Below are 22999 nucleotides of genomic sequence, written 5' to 3'. Positions count from 1 at the left end.
CAACTGGATGCACACTAATCCCATTAAGGCCCCTCCAGGCACCTGGGGTCTTCAGTTTTCAGTGCTATTTTCATTTAATCTTCCAATCTTACTTCCTTGCAATTCTAGATCATTAAGGGGTTAAGTGAGATATATCCAGTAAATTAGATAAATCCAAATAAAGGGATTTGGATCTCCCAGTTCAGCGTGCTGCTGTCTCATTGCCTTCTCTACCAATGTTTCAGGGGTTACCAAACACACCCAGACAAGGGCTCTTGCCAGAGCCCACCTGGATTAACCGGGGTCCCAGCTGCAAACAGCACATAGGGTTACTGAAGAGATCCTGCAAAAATCGCTCACAATAACAATTTATATGGCTCCTTGCAAAGTGGAGAGAAAATGTTATCTAAAATGTTGATGGTCCTGCCTTCAGATCTCATTGCAGATTTTTTTTTTCTTCTTTTCTGGAGTGGGAATTTTTATCCTCTCTTCCCTCAAGTATCCAGACATGGAAGCCTGTCACCCTGGATGCCACCCCTCAGTTTTAATCCTGGTAAGCACAGACAAATGAAGCCTTCATTGTCAGTCTTCCCAGCTCCTCTAAGAGCAATTTTCTCCTATTTTCCAGCTGCAGGGGCAGGAGGAGGCAGCACACTTTGGCCACTGGAGAGAGGTGAATTACATGGCCCCAGATCTTCTCTGCCTGTTGCCTTCCAAAGCTGGCTCAGGCAGCTGCTGTGCAGCCATGTGATGTGCTAAAGGCACTGTCTCTTGAGTGTTTGTTGTGTAGAAATTGATTCTTTTGTAGATTTTAAGGTCAGAAAGAACCATTTCCACTTTCCTGTGTAACCCTTTGCACAGACTTAAAAACATAAGAGAAATTTATGTCCTCCAGGCCCACAGCTTCTGCTTGAAGAAGATTGTAATTCTCAATAAGACATTCAGTCTGGAGTAAATATTGTAATAAATGACAAAAGCACCCTGTCCTGAGGTGAGTTATTCCTGGAATTACTTAATTCCTTACCACAGGCTTTTAGCCTCTTCATCATACAATTTAACCTCTATTCAATGTTTCCTGGTTTTATTCCCTTTTCAGTATTTCCTCTGTCACTTCCATTATCCCATTTAAACTGCATCTGTGCTGGTTTTGGGGGATACAGTTAATTTTCCTTAGAGTTGCCATCTATACTACAGGCCTTAATTTTATTTCAGTGCTTTGACAGCCAGCTTCTCCCTCCATGTCCTTAGAGAAGCCCAACGATCTAGTGTGGCTTCACATTTTACATTGCATGTTACATTAACATCTGCATTTTGCATTAAACAAGCCATTTGTAAATGTGCAGAAGATGATTGGAAGGTGCTGTAATAAATGGCTTAATTGATAGCCATAGAGTCAAGCTGTTCAACAGGTTGAAGCAGTAATTTATGCTCTTTCTGCTGCCATATCTGTAGTTATTTATAATTCATATTTCTCATGATGATAATGAGCTTCCACAGTGTGTCCCTCATCCAAGTGTGCAGTTTGCTGCTTCCTGCTATTCATCAAGCTCAGCAATTGGGCTCCTTTGATTCATTGCTCTCCAGACACAGACCAGGGGATGGCAATCTCAAGTGTATGTTGGCCAAACTGAAAGGTCTGGCTATTAATAAATAATCATTCACATTAGGAGGCAATCAGTTGGAACTGGCAGAGCCCTTTCTTTCATGTCTCTTTTGCTTTCCTTCTCATTTTCCCTCCTCTGCCCTGGCCAGAGAACCACAGCCATGGCTTGGAAGGAGATTGCCTTGGAGCTATCCTGGATGCCGCCAAGGCTCTGCCCGGCCTCATCGTCCCTGTGCAAAGCTCAGCACGGGGCAGGGGCCAGCACGGACCCTCTGGCACGTCAGGGCTCCCCCACTGCCCCCACGCTGCTGGTGCCGGCCCCCGATCCCCTCTGGCCAGGAGAGAACGCTGGGACAACCTTCGGAGGGACCCGCCAGCATCCTGCAGGTCGGGGAGGCCCTGCTAGGCAGAGATCAAAGGTCAGGGAAGGGTTTGGGGGATGTGGATGCGACCCCTTTAAAGCAGGCACGGCCTGACCTCCGGCTGGAGAAGCCAAGACCCGTCTTCAGAAATCAGAGTAATCCCGGGTGATTTTATCCCACTCCACTTCCCTAAATCTGCGGCTGCTGCTGCTTGGCGAGGGGATTAAGGGCTGGCAGGGGATTACGCACGCTGCAGCTCCCAGCGCGGAGCTCCCTCCAGGCGCGGCCGCTCCGGGACACGGAGCCGCTCCGCACCCCTGGCTGCGCTCCCCTGGCCGGGACACGGAGCCGCTCCGCACCCCTGGCTGCGCTCCCCTGGCCGGGACACGGAGCCGCTCCGCACCCCTGGCTGCGCTCCCCTGGCCGGGACACGGAGCCGCTCCGCACCCCTGGCTGCGCTCCCCTGGCCGGGACACGGAGCCGCTCCGCACCCCTGGCTGCGCTCCCCTGGCCGGGACACGGAGCCGCTCCGCACCCCTGGCTGCGCTCCCCTGGCCGGGACACGGAGCCGCTCCGCACCCCTGGCTGCGCTCCCCTGGCCGGGACACGGAGCCGCTCCGCTCCCCTGGCTGCGCTCCCGGCCGCAGCTGCCGCACGGTTCGGTGCCCTGGGCCGGACACCCCCGACGGCGGCCGGCAGCCGCAGCGGCGCTCCCGGGGCAGAGGCGGCCGCGGTGCCCCCGGGGCTCGGCCCCGCACCGACAGGGCTCCCGGCCCGGCAGCATGGCGGGGGAGCTGCCCCGGGGCAGCAGGAACGGCGGGGAGCCCCCGCATGCCGCCGGCCGGAGCCCCTGCTGATGGCTGGTGCCTGGAGGATGGGGCCCTGCGCCGTCCCCTGGATGATGCTCTGTCTGCTCTGCCTCCCGCCCTGTGCCAGGGCCCAGACGAAGATCCCGCTGGAGACGTGAGTGTTTCTCTGTGCTGCTGGCGAGCAGCGGGCGATGCCGAGGGCACGGACAGGCGGGGGGATGTCTCTCCGGCAGTGGCAGGCACGGCGGGGGCAGGCTCCTCCGGAGGGGCACATGGCTCCAGGGGGTGGCACTTCCCTTCCTTGGCTCCTGGCAGAGGACACAGACGTGGGAGCCACCAATGCTGTGCCCAGGTCTAGACTAGGGTGCTCTCCACTCTCTTTTTCCCCACTTGTCAGGCATAGAAATGGTACTCATCTCCCTTGGTTAAGTACATCTATTAATGCTCTGCCTAATGCACTGGGCAGTAGAAGGCAGTTTAAAGACACGTTTGCAAAACCCCGCTGCTGCTGCTGCTGCTGCAACTCGCAGAGATCCCACCGTGGAGGCAGACATGAGTGGCCCCAGTTTGGCAGCTCCCAGCTGAGCAGGGTGGTTTCAGGAGGCGCTGCTGGGTTTTGGGATGCCAGGAGCACCCAAGGGATGCCCAGCACTGGCCAGGTTCTGGCTGTGGAAGGAGCACACGGGGCGTTTGAGCAATGATACACCTCTTTGTGCAGAGCAAGGTTTGCAGCTCTGAAGCTTTGGTCCCTCGCTTTGGTCTGGATCACTGCTGGCTGAAAAGGGTCTGGGTCATACACACAGCCGAGTTTGTTCACGTGTGGGGCTCTCAGAGGATGTTAGTGACAGGAGGCTGACCCGAGGAAAGAGGCCTCAGCACTTCTTGCTTGTGCTGGCTCCACCTCTCTACAAAAGGCGTAATGGCCCTTCCCAGAGCTCCGGAGCGAAGGAATGAGAAGCTGAGCTGCAATGCAAAGCACACCCAGCCGCGGTTTGTGCATGCAGTGCACATGCAGGGACTCTTGATGCATCTTTTGGGGTGAGGGATAGGCCTGCGTGTGTCGGTGTGACGAGCGGCCCCTCCGGTGCCGTCCCTGCCGGAAAGCTCCCCGCCAGCAACGCAGCCCCCCAGGAGCCCAACAGCTCTCAGCAACCCCAGTTTATAAAAACTTCACCTTGGTAAGCTGATTTGAACAAGTTAAATCCTTTAAGGATTAGAAATGTCAGCACTGCCATTGGTAAAAGCTGTTGTGGGGCAGCTTCTGGGGTGCTGGGATAGGGTTGTGGGTGCAGGACAGCAGCTTGGTCTGGAGAGGATACAACACTGCCTGCCAATTTGAGAAGGAGACATCTGAAAAATCAACTCAAGTCAGCTTAAACCCTTGCCTGCATTTGGGGAAATGTTTTTTTATTCCAAAATTGCCAATAAGTCCCTTGCAGATGTGCCACCAGTACAGCCCATCTGACCAGGAGCTGCACTGCCATTACCCAGGAGGGTCTCAGGAAACTTTGCTACCAATTCTGTTCTTGCACTATCAAGCCCCTTCCCCAGCAAAAGTGCTTCTGATCTGGGTTTCACAGAAAGGACACAGAGGTTACACAAGATAAAATCCAACTTCTGTCAGCCTCAAACCACGCAAATCAACTTTCCATGTCCAGGATAAATATCACAGAGGAATACCTTTTGGCATTGAAGCCTATGGCATTTAGAAGCCAGCCTGTCCTTTCTGCTGTTCTTGCCACTGAATACAAAAGCAGGGATTAGAGGCAGACAATCTCTGACCAAAACCTTTTCTGATGTGTTTTTTTATAATGTGATAGCCCTTTACTACTGAAAAAAAAAGAGATTTACGTCATTTTGCACAATTTGGAACTTATTCCTGTGCAAGAATGAAGAATAAACAATAGAAAAAGAGCTCTTCTCTGGTACTAAAACCAGAGCAATGGCTGAATTAATCCCTGGTGTTTCAAATCCACTCATGAATTTAACCAAAACACAAAAGTCACCCTTTTGAAATGAAATTTCAGTAAAGAAATACATTGACCAGAGGCCCAGAGGGAGTAAGTCAGCAGAAAATGGCTCTGTTTCATGGGTTACATGGGGACATTTTGGGGACACAAAAGCAGAGTCCTTCAAGCAGCAGCTGGGTTCGATCAGGGTGAGGTGACACAAGGCTCGGTCAGGCTGTGCTGCTTCCCAAGCTGTGTCTGGCTTTGCTGCATCGTGCTTGGATCACCGCCAGCTCATTCCAGAGCTCACTCATCTCTAACTCCAGCAGTGCAAAAATCTGCTCAGTCAGTTCCTAGTGATGCTTCTGGGGTGCAAGTTCAGCACACAAAGCACCTCTTCTTCCCCACTGGACACAGCTCTGCTCGCCCACCAGCCACAGCGTGGGCAGGAGTAGTGGTGAGGAGCTGGGGCTGCTTCTTCTTGGGCTAATAGAAGCACTGGGAAATGCTGGTGGGAGAGGCAAAGATCAGCCTGGTGTGGCCTCCTTAGGCTGCTCCTGTTGCCTTTATACACCTGCTCTGGAGCTGGACAGAGCCAGAGACCTTAAAAGAAATTTCTCTGCAACCTGATGAATTTCACACTGACCTTTTCTCTCACTTGTTTATGAAAAAAAAATTAAGGGAACCTATTTAAGTTCAGCAGGTTGCCTTTAAATTACCAGTATTCTAAGGTTGCTCATTTCCCTGGAAAATAACTGTCTTTTAAACGTGTAAATGCCAGTGTATTTCCACCTCTTCACTTTCCTGCTTTGCAGCTTCCATGAAACGCCACCAGATATTTTTAATGACACAAACTTTAGCCCTGTAACACAAGGGTTTGAGACCTCTGAGCCCTCTCATTCCTCTGTGCCCCTTAACTTTCCAACCAGTCCTCCAGAGCTGCCAGTCTCTGGCCCTCTCTTTGGTCCCCCTGTCTTTGTACCTTGTTCTTCCTCTGCTTTGAGACCAGAAGAAATACCAGTCCCTGAGCCAGACTGGACATCCCAAAACTATACGAACCCCTTTTTTGTTCAAGTTCTGCTGATAGAGTTTCAAGAACTTTCAAGAAGTGGCTCAACTGCACCCACTAATCAGAAATTAACACCACAGACTCTTCCACCCTGCTGGGTTGAAGAATGTTGAGGGCTGGAAGGAGTAGGGAGGGGCACACTACACATACGACACAAAACAGAGGTGGGGGGAAGGAAATGGGGTAAAAATAAACATCCCTGCTAAAATTACTATCCCTTCATGTTTAGGTTCTCTTTTTCTACGGTAAAAGGTGAGGAGACTGGAGAATATTAGTTAAATTCAGCACAAAACATCTCCTACATAAAACTTATAAAGCCAGTAGCAGCAGATGGGCATCAATTTAAACGTTGATCCAGAGATCCTCATATCTAGGGGAATGATTAGTCACTACTACAACAAACAGGAAAGCATCCCATGGGATCCCTGTTTCTCGTTTCCTCTTTTATTCCAAGCTTGCTAGAATAACTCTGATATAGCCCAATAAATCCTGGTCTCTAGAAAATATCTGTATTCTTTTTTCTCTAAGGATGAAATGATGAGATAAAAGCTCTGGCTCTCAAAATAAGATGCAGAGCACAATGCAAAAAAAAAAAAAAAAAAAAAATTGATTTCAGCTGGTGCTAGTTCACACTGAGTGGTTAAATATGAATGCCTCATTGCCAATTAAGGATTGATTTAAAAAGGCACCCACTCTCTTATGCTTTTTTTATAGCAGTGGAGAGTTACAGAGCTGAAGCTTTGTGTCTGCTCCAAATCATCCCCTATGTGTTTATAAAAGCCTGTGTGCAAGAGGGGAGTCTAAGCAGGCTTTCCTCGGTTGAAGTGGGCTCTTGTGATTATTCCACCATTGCTGTGCTGGCTTCTCTCCTGAGCTCATCTCTGTGGCTGTGTTATTTGTGGTGCAATGCACTGGGAAATCGGGCCCTGAGGTTAAAGCCTGCCTGGGACTCGAAGAGCTCCCCTGGAAGCTGTAGGTAAGACTCTGCACATCATAAATAAGCGGTGTATCCTGGTCAGTGGAGAAGGCCACTCACTGCATTAAATAAATCTCTCTTAACTGAATCCTTGTTGAGGAAGCTGCATGGAGGTGAAGCTGCCTAACATGGCTCATGTAAGTGCTGACTAAGTGCTCTGTCAATTTTGGGAGCCACCTTTTTAGATTTGGATGGCTCAGTGTTCAGGCTGCTCCCCAACATCCAGATGTTCTCCACGTGGGATCGCTGCCATCCACTATTTCCAGGATGGCACAGGTGGGGGTGCTTTACAATGACAATGTGCATGATCAGCTGTGGCGTTATCAAGCAGCAGCACCACCAGTGAGAGCAGAGAATTTGTCTGGCTCATCAGTCTCTGGCCTGCTCTGCTGGAGGAGCTGAATCCAAGGGGTGAATCATGACACCTTCTCTAAGTCCTGACACTTATTTCTCTTCAGCAGATTTGGCACTGGGTGTCTAGCCCTTCACCCCAGGGCCTGTCAGGAGAGACAAATAGGTGTCTGCAGAAAGCAATTTATTTCCCTTTGCTAGCAACAGAAGGAGCTCAGATGCTATCTAAGAACAAATTTCTACATCTAAAGTTAGGTGGGACAAATTCCACGCCAAGCACAGTGACTGAGAGCAGCAGAACTCAGTGTTTCTCCCTGCTCACCAGTCTCCTGGGTAGAATGTCCAAGAGCAGCACTGTCTCCTGCCTTGCTGCTTGTCTGGCTGGAGTCTGGGGACAAAACATTGCCACTGTGGAAGAGTGGCTTAGAGAAATACCGGGGTTTGTACTCAGGACGATGGAGTTTTACCTGTCTGAAGAAGTAACCAGCTCTGCAGACTTGGAATTATTAACACTGGTTTTTCTTCTTTCGGCCCTTTTTTTTAGGGTGAAGTCCTGGGCAGATGCCTTTGGTGGGGAGCTGTACTCCATTGTGACTAAGTATTCAGGCTCTCTCCTGTTGCAGAAGGTAGGCAAAATCTGTGAGGGCTCCCTTTGCTGCATGTCACCTCCCCGTGTGCCTTCCAAGGCTCCCCCCAGGGTGGAGGAAAGAATAAGACACTGGTGTGCAGCTGTCTTTTAAAACCACGGAGCTCCACATCCCTAAGCCTAGAGTGATGCCCTGTGGCCATTCTCCATGAACTGCAGAGGGAGATCCATTCAGTGCCTTCCCTGCTTCCACCAGCCATTGCTGAGCACCACCTTAATTGTGCCACTTTTTGTTAAAAATACTTTTTAACAGCACTCCTCATGTTTCCCCTCTGATAATCACTTCCTGCTCTCCCCTGCTGACCCTTCATTCCCCCTTTCCTAAGTCTCTCTGCTACTCATCACTCACCTGCTCATTGTCACCCCATCATCCCCTCCTGGATCTCTCCAGCTGACACTAATTGTTTGTTTTTTTTTTTTTTTTATTCAGGCAGTTGTTTATCAATCCTTTGCATTTTGCCCTTTAAGACTGCTTCAGGCAGGTGCCCTGGAAGCCAGGGGGGCAGAGCTTTGCTTGGCCTGTTCACCAAACAGGCACTATTGCAGTAAACTCTCTACCAGCATTCAAGGGTGTAGCTCCAGGGCTTCAAACAAATGGTCCCTTTTGCAGCTGTGGAGAAGCTTCCTTAAGTCAGTGGTGAATGGCTGCTCCTCTTTCAGACCTGGGGATCTCTGCTCTGCACCTCCCAAGTGCTGCTGTGGGGGACTGGTGGCTGCTGGCTGCATCCAAAGGAATGCACGCTCCACTTTGTGGCCGTCCAGTTCTTTTTTCTTTGCTCTTTCTCTGATTCTCCGACACAAACCAGGAGTTTCCCCTTACACCTTCTAGGTTTCTAACTTCTGTCCTCATATTTGCAATTATACTCACATCCCAGGCAAAACACAGGATTTGGGTATCTCATTCCTTGCCTTGCTGCTAAGCCCCATTTCCCTGTCCCCAGAGTGCTGCTTTTTGCCTGGAGTAAGGGATCATATCCTGCAGCGCTAACTTTGCTAGGCTGGACCAGGACAGGCTTTCAGCATCCATCACCAAGGTCTGTGCTGACCACCAGCTCTTCTTGGGAGGAAAGAGTCACCCTGCAATAGAAAGCTGTCAGCCCTGATAAAGGTGCTTCTTGCACTAACCGTGAGGCAGCTGCAGGAGGATGTGGATGCAGGCAAAAGTTAAGCTTTTAGCAGTTCTGACGATGTTTCTGCATTGCCTGTTGTCACCCGGGGGTCCCCAAGCCATAGCTCCCAGAGGCAAAGGGGACAGTGTCTGTGACTCAGAAAGGAAATGTCACTTTGAGCAGGGGGTACAGATGAGCTTGATCCAGCCTTGCTCTGTGAACACTCCAGCAAAGAATCCTCTCCTAAATTCACGTTGTGTTGTGTTCTGCCCTAACTTAACTTGAGCAGTTTAAGCAGTTCAAGTTTATCTTTCAACCCCACTTCTTGAGCTTTTTCCATCTCCTGTTTTTTCCCTGGGAAATAGAGGAGAAGCAGCCAGCACTCACTTCAGTCCTTCTCTCAGCCTCATTTTCTTTAGATAGGTTGGGCACTTTCTCACAATTCATCATCTCAAAGCAGGGACCATCCCAAGAGGGCTCCCACTGCATCCCTGGCACCTCCAGCACTACAAGTGGATGCAGACAGATCTTTTACTATTAAATATCCTTTTCATGCACCCTGGCAGACCCCAAATAACTTTATGCAGATCATCTCATTGGCACAGATTGTGGGCATGTTAGGCCTGGGGAGCCAAACACACCAAAGTCTAGAAATTAAACACATGGATTTACCTGCTCCCCAGGCACCTTTCTCTTTTTTGGGCTATTACCTGTTTTTCACATCAAATATTTCTCTGCGTGCATGGTTGTGCCCAGACCAGCAGAAGGGTGGGGAACACAGTACAGAGGTCCAGGTGATTTCTTTTCTCTATGCTTGTCTAAGCCAACAGGCGTTTTGTCTTTGAGGAAATACAGAAGGTGCTGTTATCTCAGTTTGTATCTTATTTCATGTCTCCCTTGTGCCTAATGGTCTTGAAGTAACCAGCTTACTGTTGCTGTAAGAGTCATAATTTTTCAGTCACTGAATGCTTTGTATGTAAACCTTGTCTTTAATACTTGGCATACTTTTGTGGTTTTGAGTTTGCTTAGTTTTCTTTGGACTTTTTGTTTGTTTCCTCCAGAAGAACCCTAAAATCACTTTGCAAACTCAATTAGTTGACTTCCTACCAGGCTATATTATTCCCAGAGACCTGGTGAGCTAACAGCCATCCCTTGAATCCCCAAGGGCAGGCTTTTACCCTGCATCACAGCTTTGCCCTGCCGTTATTAGAAAGCCCAAAAAACATGGCAAAGAACAGACAAACTTGAGAAGTTCAGTCAAGACGTTTTCCTGGGTGAAGATGAAAGGAATGTCTCTCACACTCTTAATTTAGTTCCACTAGCAGTGAGTAATGCAGCACTGTGTACTTCAATAGGCTGAATTTTATGGAGGTGGGAACAAGAATATATATTTGGTGACATATCTCTGTTCACAGATAAAACTTAGGATACTGAATTCTGGATATTCTACTTTTAAATCACCACCCCCATCATGGCAGAAGGGGAATCTTAATGAATTGCTCCTGCTGCTTTAAGGGAATGCTAAGTGCTAGATGAACAAGAAAAGGTTTTCTGTTAGAGCTGAACTAACTTTTTGGCCTCTTTTCAAGCATCACATCCTTCCAGCCAGTTCTCCCAAGCCTGACTCCTGTTCTGTAACTTAAAATGATCTGATAGCCTGAACCCCAAGCATAGGTTGTACAGGATGATCCTGGCCAACTACATGCACCTGAGCTGACTTTCAGGCAGGTGTCTGGTGACAGTATTGAAATCACAACTCTGTTGCCCACCATTAGAAAATCTTGGATGAATAGGCAGAGATTTCCATGGCAGGAATACAGGCATGTAGCTGGTTCATTTGTAGGAAAAAAGCTCAAATAGGATTTGAGCTCAAACCTGGTGTATTCCCTAGCAAACTGGAACTTGCAAAATTTTTTTTTTTTTTCGGGAGTTGGGGTTTTTTCCTTCCCATCTCTGGCTAGATCTCAGGGCTGAGACGTGCATGCCATCAGCAGACTGCTTTTGATTTCTCTTGATTACTTTTACCCCAGTAACATCTACTTGTGAGTATGTCAAAAGCACGTTAAAAACAATTACCAGAGAGGGGGGAAAAGCCGTGTTGCTTTTAACCGAGGCGGTGGTACGAGGTAACTGGTGGCAGGTCACTTTGTGAAGCACGTGCTTGCCTGTGCTGGTGTGTCCTCCCTTTGGTGAGCTTTCCCAGGAGAGATTACCCTCCTCCCCCCAGCAGGGCCTGATTAAAGCCCAGCCTGGCAGAGATCACTTCTCTCCTGGCAGAACCGTGCCGTGGAGCTGAAGGGATGGACACCAGCTGGATGTGGCTGCGGTCTCGGCACCAGCCAGGGACCGCGGTTGGGGGGTTGTGGCTGCACATTTCTCTTCTGGCAGCGTGGTTACCCCAGCCTTCCTGCTCAATGCCTCCTGCTGCTTCCCCTGCCTGTCCCAGCTCCCCAGCCCCAGCGGAGGGGATGCGAGGCCTGGCGTTTTTAATCCAGTAAAACCCTTGCTGTTAATCATGCCAGACAGAGCGAGCAGCCTCCCTGCCATGCCTGCTGTGGGCTGGATGCTGCTGCTATTTCTGTCTGACCTCCTCAGCCTGCCCCATCCTCGAGGCATTTCTTCCTCTGCCTGTGCCCAGCCGCCCTCCCGGATGGTCAAGGAGCTTCTTGAACAAAAGGGACCCCACGAGCTCTCCCTAAAGACATGCAAAGTCCTTTCCCTGCTGTTTCCCTCTAATTCAGAAGTGTCACTAGAGCCCCTGCCATCTCCTTGCCCTTTTCACCAATCCATTTTTTTTCCTAGCACAAGAAGCCCAGCCCTGGTTGAGGTTGCTGCTCTGATGCTAACACAATGTGAAGATGGAGGGGGGCTGTACACACTGCAGACAAAACTGATGATGAGGGACCAGGGAATTGCAATTGGATGCCTTTGTGTTTCCACATTGCTCAGGAGATAAGGCTCTGTCTTTTCTGAAATAAGTTAATTGTCCTGTGTCCTTTCACAGGTTTCATTAATCTTTCTTTCTGGCTATCTCTGTTAGCTGTGGGATTTTTTGGAAAGGAGAAATAAAGACCATTTTAGCCGGTCTTAAAAGAGCAGACTTAAGGAGGCAGATTATGGTTACACAGTTTAGGTGTACTCTTGGGGTTTTTTAATTCCTAGGTTATATGAAACTTGGTGAGAATAAACTGGTTATCTCTAAAGCTGTCAGATCTAGATCCTCCTCATTACAGCACCTCTCCCCATGGAGGTAGCACCAAGTAGCCATGCTTATAATTCCTAGGTTTTGGAAATTGCCTCTGTGGTGCTCTTGGCCTAAATTATGCCCAATAAGTGGCATCATACCTGTCTATCTCAGCTTTCCTTGGCAGTCTCCCCTGTAAGCACTGAGCAGACCCTTCTTGCTGGAGACCTGGCAAGTTCCCTCACAGATGTGGTGGCTCTGGGGCAGGACAGCCCCTGCACTGCCAGGACACCAGTGCCCCAGAGCACGTGTGACATAGGAGGAGCTGCAATGACAGCACATTAATCCATTCCCTTGCTTTTCCCTCTGCCTTAAGGTGTGTGATGTGTATCATACTGCTGTGGTGTCATCACAGTGCATGGTTTGGCTTTTTAAAAGTTGACCTTCTGCTTCTCTCCAATTTGTAGGCACTAATAGCTTCAGGTGCTTTGCTTCTTTCAACAGCCACAAGCTCACAGTTGGATAAGTTGTTTCTACTTGGTCAAAGTGCTTTGAGTTATCTGATCTGCACATCCTGAATTATGGGGTGGAAAAGGGGGAAAATACAAAGATGGAAGGTGATAAAATCAGAGCAGTTGTTTCAACACAAAGACAATACCCAGTTAGGAATGACAGTCTCATCCCTCTCCTTAAGAACCTCCTGCTCAGCAGGATTTTTTTCATTCCCCTGGGTAGAAGTACAAAGATGTGGAGCCAACTCTGAAAATCAAGGAGGTGGATGGCTTGGAGCTGGTGAAGAAGTTCTCGGAGCAGATGGAGAGCATGCTCCGCAGGAAGGTGGAAGCTGTTGAGGTATGACCACTGCCTTTGGAGCTTTGGGAAGGAATCTGTGTCCTGCCAGCCCCGGAGCAGCAGGCACAGGCCTCCTGCCTGCACAGGAGTGTGTGGGTGCAGGGGTTGTGTGAGGACTTCCCTGCCCAAGCAAGAGCCTGCTGGTGCAGCTGGCTGCTCACGCTGAGCTTTAAGCAGACACTGGTGGGAGGATGTGGGCGTTCAGACAAGGGGATGCTGGCTTCTCCCTCTGCTCAAATTAGAAAATAAGACAAAAACAAAGTCTAGGAATAAATATGAGGGAACGAGCACTCTTTTAGGAGACAAGCTGTTTAAAAAGAGGCGGAAGAAAACCTCTCAAAAGTGAAAAATTCAGTTCCTCCTTCCATAATGCACACTGGTGGCTGAAGACTAGGGGCTTGTTTCAGCTGTGTGTGTGGCTCAAGGGGAATTTCTGCACCTCCCGAGCGCAGGCTGCAAGGAAGGTGCTTGGATCTCCAGCTGTGTACATGGGGAAGTGTGGAGGAGGTGGCAAGGGGTCTGTAGCTGTTGCAGTGTGGGAGATCAGAGCAGGTAATCGTTCTGGCCCCTCTTGCTTCCTGCATCTAAGGATTTATCATATTCCTGTGTATTTACCTACTATGAAAAGCATATTTCTGTAGTCACAGAGCCTTGACTGTTTAAGGCTTCTAATGTGGAAAAGTCATCCAGAAACACATCATTTGAATCTCCAAGTGAAATGTGGGCATATTTAGTCCCAGAGCTTTGGCCAATAACATTAAATTCTTAGCCAGACTTATCCAGTGTTTGGATTGCCTTACTCTTTGTGAAGGAGCAAAACGTAGTTTTGCTGAGACTGTTGCTGATTGTGCAACCTTTGAAAACATGTACATGTTTAGTTGGATCCCTTCCCAGTCTGTACCAATTGAGAATTAGTGCCCTGAAGCATCATGCTGGAGAAAACTGGCTGATTTTATTGCCTTCCATAAATGGCAAGAGCTTATAAATGGCCACAGCATCGCCCAGCCCTTTACAAAATCCAGTCATGGTCTTTGTCTCAGTAACAATGCCAGACTGAGACTCCCACAAGGCCTTTTCCTTTGATGAGATACTGACACCAAGCTGGGGCTGAAATGCCTTTCCCATGGCTTTTTGGAAGGGTTCATGGAAAATGGAATTAAATCTGTCTGTTGTTTCTCTAAATTGACCTGTTTCTGTTTGTATATGTCCTGTGATATCTAAAATTGCTCTGGGGTTTAGCAGGAACTCTGGAGTAAGTAGGTGTGAATACACTTGGCAATAAATAGCTGCAAAGAATTTACCTTCCAAGCTGTAAAATTGTAGCACAGAATGACAGGTCAGCAGGAAAGGAGGGAAAGAGGAAAGTTTATAAACCTAGACGTGGTTGTGGTGGAGGAGGCAATCGCTGATACAGCTGGAAGAACTTCTGGAGGGCTCTGCCACAGCACCCACTCACCTTCCTTTCTGTGTGCTTGCTTTAGAGGCTGGTGGAAGCAGCAGAAGATGCCGACCTGAACCATGAGTACAACTCCTCGCTGGAGGTGAGTTTGTCCTGGTCAGCGATGAACGCGGCACACGTCCTCAGAGCAGCCAAAGAACGGGCACAGCCAGGAACCCACCCCCCTCAGGTCCCTGGGCAGGTCAGGAATGGCCTTGTCTGCAGGACACTCGGAGACTGCTGAGAGTACAAGACATCCCTGGCAGATCCCAAACCTAGGAACACCAAAAAGATTTGTCCCATTGGCTCTGGGAGGGGAAGGATTTGGGAAGACATTGGGCTGCGTGATATTATTGGCATTAGTTTTACTGCACGGCCAACACTGTCATTATGTGATGTTTTAGTGCAAATTAGCTGGCACTTTGTGGGTTACTTGACTGGAAAATGAGCTAAAAATTGAGTGTGAATGAACACTGAGGAGGATGCTGTTACAAATACCCACAGCAAACCATTAATCCAAATGAACTGAGTTTCTCACCATCTTTCTTAACAGCTCCCATCATCTTTTCTGTACCAGACAGACACCCACTCGTCAGGACTTCCCTTAAGGTGAAAGTTTGGGGCTGTCCAAACAATTTGGATTATTGGCTTTCTCTTAATAACTGTTTGTTGTGGCCAAGCTGTGGGATTATTGCTGGTGAGGGAAGCTGGAATGAAGAGGCTGTGGAAGAAAGTCCTCTATACACAGTACAAGCACAGACAGCTTAGCAGAAGGACAGGCTACCCCTGCAAGTACATGTCTCAACGGTGGGAAGAATGAAAACACTCCTTGAAATCAAGCTGGTTACTAATTTCATCTAACTTTTTTTTTTCCTTTTTTTAAGAGTCCTATTAGCCATGTTAGTTGGGTCAGCTGCATTCACAATAAAGGGGCATGGGTGAGTTGAGGTACATGACTCTGTATTTGCACACTCTGAGCACTGCTAGTGCTTGAGCAGTAATCCTTACATAACCCCTGGCTCAGATAAAGTCAGCAAAAACATAGGTTATCCAAGGACAAAGAATACCCTGGATGTACTAAAGTGACTGTAGGTGGTAAATCCCCAGTGACCTTCAAGGGTGCGGGAGACACTGCGGTGTCTTTGAGTCTCAGGGTCTCGGTGTCTCTGTGTGTCGGGATGACCCCAAGATGGTAAAAGTCCTTGTTCTCCCAGCCCGTGCAGCCAAAGAAGGAGTCGGAATGCGTAGGATCAGCTTCTCAAGGTTGTTTATTTTTCCTTATCTATAACATTCTTTCTCTGACCTGCCGAGGTCCGTCTAGAAAGGAAGCCATGGCATTCTGTGTGCCCTCTCGGGCAGTGATTACATTTTATATCAAAATGTACATGTACTCTGTTTACAATAACATGCCAATACCTATCATCTATGTTAGACAGTGTGTCTCTACCTCATTCCAATAGAAGTGTCACCATCACACCAAGACAGAGAAGGAGGTCAGGACATGCCCAAATTCCTCCATCTTGTACCCCTGAATCACATTCTAAAAATCCCAAAATTCTACTTTTTCACCCTGTGTCAATTCACCCATCACACTACTCAAACCCTTGTGGCTTGTAATTCCTCATACAAAGTTGGTCGCTTTTTCCACGGGCTAAAATCGAAGCCACAGGTGTTTCTGACTTCTTGCCAAGGTCCCCGAGCCCCCTGCCAGGGTCTCAAGGCAGCCAGAGGGATGTCCTGGACTCCGACATTTGAGCACCTTGTGCTTGCTCCTTTGCTCTCGGTGAGTGCCTGCTGCTTGGGGTGCCAGAGTGAGGGGATAATCCTGGCTGGATGTCCGTCAGCAGTGAGCTCAGTAAGGGACAGCTGCAGAGACAGGCCGGGTGAGGTCGGCACTGCTGTGTCCTGTGCTCAACCTGGGAGCCAGACCCCATAAGACCCTTCACCTTTCCAGCTAATCCCCTAAATACGTCTGAGGGGCCACAGGAGGCTGTCACCCTGTCCCTGTGCTCTTAAGTGGCTCTTAAGCAATGCTCCTGGCATTGACAGTGCTTTTGGTCATATGGACATATGAAAACAACAAACTGGCCAGAAACCATCATTTGGGCAGCTTGACACTTCCAGTTGGTAATAGCTTGTTTGTGGCTCATTTTGATCCTCTTTGAAGCCCTGATTCTCCATATGTCCCCTCTTTGTTTTAAAGAGTGTTTCTCCCCGCCCCCAGCAGTGCTGGTAATAGTCTGTGCTATTCTCTTTGTCTTTCTCTTTTCCATTGTCTTCATCAACAGTTTGATTACTACAACTCTCTCCTGATTAACGAAAAGGATGAGAATGACAATTACGTGGAGCTTGGGGATGAATTCATTCTGGAGCCAAATGAGCATTTCAATAACCTGCTGGTGAACACAACCTACAGTGATATCCAGCTGCCCACCAATGTCTACAACAAAGGTAAGGGCCTCTGCCTTCTCACTGCTGGTAGGCTGGTGTGAAAATTATCTGCAGCAATACTGGAGACAAGGATGGGAATAGAAAAATAACAACAGAGGAAAAAAAAGCAGGGCTGGAAAGGTGCTGTCCTAAGGGACAGTCATGTCCATGCTGTCACTGTGACAGGTACAATCTGCTCTTGGAAAAATCTCTTGTGGTGGACAGGCCTCCATCTCAGGCAGGCAGTGTATTCTCCTACAGCTCCTCTACCCAGCCAAAGGCACTGTGACATAAACTAAGATGAGACTTTATTGGCAGTTGTCACTCTGGATGAAGGGCTGGCTCTGTCACGGCCTCTAGTTGTCAAGAATCTCACTGGTGACTGTGCTTACAACTGCTGTTTTTTAGAGACACAATAGAGAGAAGTTCTATTTCTCCCATGATTTCAAATCAGTTCCATCTGCTCTGGCAGCCCCAGACCCTAAAATCTTGCTCACAACAGAGCGCCCAGCAGAGCTGGCTATGGGCAAAACTGCAAAGGAGGCTGCTGCCCTCTGCACAGTATGGAGAGAGGTGGTCAAACAGCAGAGAGGCACTGCCCAGCCAGCTAATTTCTTGCCCTACACCTCACCACGAGCCAAGTAGCTTCTCTGGCTGAGGCTGCAGGATGAGCAGGAGATGAAGGAGGAGGGCTGCTTCCATGCCCACGGCTCCTCCAGGGAGCAGCGTCCCGCAGTGCTCACTCCCCCTCTTGCAAACAGCAGCAAGCCTGGTTCTCCACAGCATTTCTGGCTCTGCCTTCCTGCAGGACTTACTTTGGCCTCATCCCTGGGGAGTCACGATTCAGTTTTTGCCTCATTTTGACCAAAACTGCTTTCAGTAGTGACTAAACAGGAAGTGGTAGGTGAAAGCCTCACCCTTTTTGACACAAATACAGTTAATCCTACAATGACCAGTTTCTCATGATTCACTGTTTCTACTGCTGCTGTTCTTTGGTCTCCTGGGGCAGTGAGTCAACACAGACACCAAATGTACACTGCCTCCTAGGGAGTTCTTGGAATCTGCCGCTTCCTGTTGATTCTGTTATAGACAGGTAATGCGACGGTTGGCTCTCACGATTAAGGGGATGAACATTATGTGTATGTGTCTTGGTTTGAAAAGACACCTGTCTGCTTAGGGGAGGTAGGAGCCTCCCCTGAAATGGAAAATGTAAACCCCCTCCCTCCGAATTATTATGATTTTGAAATTAAAAGGCTCTCAGGCAAAGATATGGGAATAGGAATAACAGTTCTTTACTAGGAAAACTAAAAGAAACCCAAATGTAATAGTACAAACAAAAAAGAAAACACTGACAGAGTCAGAATATGACCCGATACCCTATGGGTCAGGGTGTTGGTGGCAGTCCCATTCCATGGTGACTGCAGCCCACCTGCAATGACAGCTGTGCTTCTGCTGGAGCAGGGATCCTGGACAAGGGTGGAGTTTTCCTCTGAAGGTCCAGTGGTGGTGTAGATGGGGCTGGTCTTCCTCTAGGAATGCAGTGGAAAAGCCTGCTGTGGTGTCCCAAAGGTCGGATTGTATCCAGGTAGGAATGCTTGGCTCCTCCCCCTGGGCGGAGCAGCTCCCCAGCCATGCAGAGACACTCACTGGCCATGAACAGAAGAGATCTCCTGGAGAGAGGATTGGCTGTGGGAGAGATAAAGAAAACTGCCCAGTGAACAGAAGACAACTGCCCCACCTCTGACAGATGGGAATAGAATACCCCTATTTCCAGCCTAAGACAGTATGATAAGAGAAGTTTTATTGATGTGTAGTTATGCTATTGTGGTATGTTCTCCCCATAGTCCCCTTTCCCCTCACCCTTGTGTTGTGTCACCGGATCGCCTCAGTGGCCAGGGCCTTTGGGAGGAGGGCAGGCTTGTTACTAGGAGGCGTGGCATGGCAACACCTGACCTCCAATCAAGTTGCAAGAAAGTGATCTTGTCAGGAAAATTAATCCACAAACATCAGAGGTTTGTGTCCAAAAAGGAGACAGAGGAGTCCTTTTACTTTATTTGAATAAAGGGAGAGGCCATGGGCCATTCCCCTGGGGTCTCTCAAATTTTTGGAGGACGCAGCCTCCTTTGTATCCTAATTTCCCGTCCGCATTTCCCTTCTCACTTTCCCCATTGGCTGAAGTTCTTGAGAGGTACAGGCTTGCCAGAACACCTGATACCGAAGATTTCTCTCTAATGTACAACCCTCCCTTTTAATTTTTACGGAGTTTAGGGGTTTTCCCCATTGTTTCTTTTGTCTTTCAATATCCAGTTTAATTTATCAGCAAACCTACAGTTTATTTGTAAAAGCAAATATCTTTTTCCATTCATCAGTCAGTGGAGTCTTTCCCATTGTTTCTTTTATTTCTCAGTGCTAGTTTAATCTACCAGCAGATCCACATCTTGTTTGTAAAGACAAAGTCTCTCATTTCTCTTAATCTCCACCAATGGACGACAAGGAAGTTGACTGATGGACTTTGGTAGGGGCCAGGGTTACCTGATTTTAGGAAAAAAAATTTTCACCGAAAGAATAATAAAGTGCTGGCATTGCCTTCCCAGGGAGGTGGTGGAATCACCATCTCTGGATGTGTTTAAAAAAAGACTGGACATGGCATTTGGTGCTCCAGTCCAGTTGAGGTGTTAGGGCATAGGGTGGACTTGATGATCTTAGAGGTCTCTTCCAACCTCATCATTCTGTGATTCTGATGCAACACCAAAGGTATAAAAGGTGGAGGAGCCTTTTTGTGGGGGAGCACGTGGTGGTTTAGTTCCATGCTCCCAGCAGTGTAAATTTTTTCTTATTCAGTCTTTTGTTGTATTTTAAGGTTTAATAAACCTTTGAAATGTTAAAAGTGAGTGTTGTTTCTCACTATTCTGAGGAGATGGGGGAATGGTAGGATAGCCCAGGATTTGTCAAGGAAAGGGCAGGTAAAGAAGAAAAGAAAGATTTGATGAGGGAAAGAAGAGAGAGAGTGCAACTGTGTAAATCCTAGGGCTCCTCTCTCTTAGGTAATTACACCTAGCATAAATTTAGACAGTCCTTGTAGAAAGGCTGTCAGTGATGCATCAGGCTACTCCTTAAGAGCCACATATTCCCTGTCAGACAGCAGCTGAGTGCTGCCTTTCGGCTGTGCCAGCTGCTCAGCACTGTGATGGCCTCCCTGGGCCTCTGAGAGCATTGTTCCAACCATATGTAGGGCTCAAGGGCAGACAAGGCTGGAAAGGAATGGGGTTAATAGTGTCTGACCAAGCTGAGATCACCTGTGGTGGCCAGTGGTGGCCTGGCCTCTAGGATTCACTGGAATGGGCAGGGAGCAGAATGCATCAATGTAAAAGCTTTGGGCAAGGTTGCATTCCTCCTGAAGCTGCCTTTGTTCCATCCCTCTCCTCCATCAGGGATGGTGGATGTCCTCCCTTCTTTTACACAGTTTTCTCCCCCACAGACCCTGCCATACTCAATGGAGTTTACATGTCAGAAGCCCTGAATCCTGTTTTTGTGGACAACTTTGAAAGGGATCCCACACTGACCTGGCAGTACTTTGGCAGCTCCACTGGATTCTTCAGGCTGTACCCAGGTAAAAGAGCAGAGACTGGCTTTGCTCTTTCAGTGCCACGCAACAATTTTGCAGGGACGGTGTCTGTGCATGGAAGGATCCAATCTGGGAAGTCTGGGGCCATCCCAGCCCTGAGAAGGGCAGGATGCAGTGAGCAGAATGGGCTGATAAGGCTGAAGGAATTATTCTGCAGGCATAAACCACTTTCTCCCTTAGAACCAGCCACTCAGGCACATTGCTCGTGCAGCCTCAGAGGAGTCTGCTGGCAGGGGTCCTCCAAAAAGCTCTCAAAACACCATAGCAGGGCTCCCCTGTGGATTTGAGCGGTGGCCAAAGCCTCTCTGAGGACACACGTGACTGGTCATCCACTCGCCAGCTGTGAGTGGCACATCAGGTCAGGCACAGCAGGGAGGTCCTGTGCTTGCAGGAGCCAATGAGATGCTCTGCAGCTGCAGCCAGCCTGGTGGCCACTTGGTCAGATGGCTGCGTGCCCTTGTTCTGTGACCTGGCACACGCTGGGGAAGGTGAAAGCGGAGATGGCTGAGAACAGAGCCTGCAGCAGGGAATCTGGGATGCATCCCGCTCACTGCTGCTGCTTTTTTATGCTCTCCACCACCTCTCTGTTTTTGAGAACTACCTCAAAGTGACAAAAAAATTCCCAAGTACAAGCAGTTGCTTTGCAGTTGAACAGACTATGCCTAGGTACATTTTTTTAAGAGAAACTTAATAAACAGTTTACTCGGAACTGCCAAAGACCGAGCAGCTCTGCTTGTAATTCTGCAGAACGGCCGCTGCTGTGGCTGGCCAGCCTCGTGTGCTCCCTGGGGCAGCCAGGGAACAGCAGCAGTGCAGGTGCCTGGGGAGCAGGTACCTGCCTGCCTGCCTGTGTGTGCTGATTGCTCCTCTTGCTGCTCTCTTCAGGAATAAAGTGGTTACCAGATGAGAACGGAGTCATCTCCTTTGACTGCAGAAACCGTGGCTGGTAAGTGTTGGAGAGACTTGGCCAAAGCACCTTTTATCCTTCCTCTCTCCCTCTTCTCCAAGGTGACACCTTGGTGAGTTGCTGGTCAGTTATTAATGTCCTGTGGTGATCCTGCCAGAGATGGGGGGTACATAAGCAAAGGTAATAGCAGGTTGGGAAGCCCTGCCAGCAACAGTTTTCCCTGTGGCATCTAACATGTGCCACATGGAAATTACTCTTCTGTGACTGGGAGGTGGTGGAGGTATTTAAGTTTCAGAACTGTGGTGTGTTTACTCAGTCTTTAACATTTGTCCCTCTTGGATGTATGTCTGCAGTAGGCTCAGCCCTTCCCAGTGAGGAAGTGAGGTGCTGGGGCCAGCCTGTTCCTGCTGGACAGCTGTGGTCATGGTGCACGTGGTGCTGGGGCTGGCACGGTGACAGCAGCATGCCCAGCATTCCTCCTCCCTGGCTCTCACCCTGCTTCCTCATGCTCTTTGTTGTGCAGGTACATCCAAGCAGCCACCTCTCCCAAGGACATTGTCATCATTGTGGATGTCAGTGGCAGCATGAAGGGCCTGAGGATGACCATTGCCAAGCACACCATCGTCACCATTTTGGATACTCTGGGAGAAAATGACTTTGTCAACATCATTGCAGTATGTCTGCCTCCATTCCTGCGCTGAGCTGTCTCCTGGTGCCTCACACCCTCTCCTCCTTCCCCTCAGCAAACCACAGTGACCTACCTACAGCAGCACTTACATATGGAAATTCCCCAAATGACCCTTGGGAAGGCAGCTCTGTGTGCTCAGCAGGGTGGCTGCCAGGTCACTTCATCTCTCCTCACAGAGGATGTTGGCTGCATCTTTTTGCTTTCTTAGGGATGTGACTACAACAGATAATAAAGGGCTGCAGAGAGACTCCTGAGCTAATAATTGACCTAGCTTGCCATAACACTGTATTTGGGTCCAGCAGCAGCAGTGGAATCCTCAGGATAATGCTTCCAGACTAGAAAATGACCACCATATGCTTTTTGGTGCACCAGCATCCTGCAAGGCTGCCCTTGCAGTTCTGAGATGATCAGCTGGGCTGCATGGAGCTTGGTCAGGAAGCTTCAGTGTTATTCTCTTCCTTTTTGAGCCCTGGCAGGGTGAGGATGGGCTGGTTACCCACAGAGAACCAGCACCACTGACCACAGAAAGCAAAACTTCTTTCCATGACTCATACCAAGACTTGGTGCCATGTTACAGGCTCCTTGCCTTCTAATTTTCAAAGCTAATTCAAACACCATCTCCTTCCCAAGGCTTCTTTCTATGACAGCTTGCCAGGGCACAGTCACTGAGATATAAATTCTGCTTTTTGTTGATAGCTTCTTATGTTAGCTAATTAGAAACTCCAGTGGCAACAATTCTGTCTTTATATGACTGGACAGATGGAAGAGTGAACAGGGTTGGCAGAAAAATGGAGGGGAATCATTAAGGAGTTTGAAATATCATCTGTTCTTCAAAAGCAATCCCAGAAATACCATGTTTATATATATATATATATATATATGTATATGTATATTCCTTTACTGCACTCACACCAAGAACCTGCTGGCTCAGAGACATTATAGCCTGACCTAAGTTCCTATTGAGCAGCTGAGCATCAGTGGCTTCTTAGGAATTGCACTCTCCTGAGCCTTGCAGGAAACAG

The 22999-nt window shown here is 48.7% G+C and overlaps 1 protein-coding gene across 9 annotated transcripts in view; it reads left to right on the top strand.

The window, feature by feature from the left end:
• The first annotated feature begins 2533 nt into the window (after window positions 1-2533).
• The window catches only part of CACNA2D4 (calcium voltage-gated channel auxiliary subunit alpha2delta 4), a 131360-nt gene continuing 110894 nt past the window's right edge, over window positions 2534-22999 (top strand). For 7 of the 9 annotated variants that reach the window (XR_010999517.1, XM_068191777.1, XM_068191775.1 and 4 more), the window contains exons 1-8: window positions 6407-6747; window positions 7643-7724; window positions 12773-12889; window positions 14371-14430; window positions 16616-16778; window positions 20236-20367; window positions 21268-21328; window positions 21813-21963. Coding sequence is in view for 8 of the 9 variants with exons in the window: in XM_068191777.1 (XP_068047878.1) it covers window positions 6422-6747; window positions 7643-7724; window positions 12773-12889; window positions 14371-14430; window positions 16616-16778; window positions 20236-20367; window positions 21268-21328; window positions 21813-21963 (1092 nt within the window). In the remaining variant the exon portion in view is untranslated. Of the gene's footprint in view, window positions 2908-6406; window positions 6748-7642; window positions 7725-12772; window positions 12890-14370; window positions 14431-16615; window positions 16779-20235; window positions 20368-21267; window positions 21329-21812; window positions 21964-22999 lie in introns of those variants that run through there. The other 2 variants (XM_068191783.1, XM_068191778.1) reach the window with 2 other exon arrangements.

The sequence above is a fragment of the Anomalospiza imberbis genome, chromosome 5 (genome assembly GCF_031753505.1).
Source record: "Anomalospiza imberbis isolate Cuckoo-Finch-1a 21T00152 chromosome 5, ASM3175350v1, whole genome shotgun sequence".
NCBI lineage: Eukaryota > Metazoa > Chordata > Aves > Passeriformes > Viduidae > Anomalospiza > Anomalospiza imberbis.
Note: the sequence above shows the minus strand (reverse complement) of the source record. Positions and strands in the feature narration are given on the sequence as shown.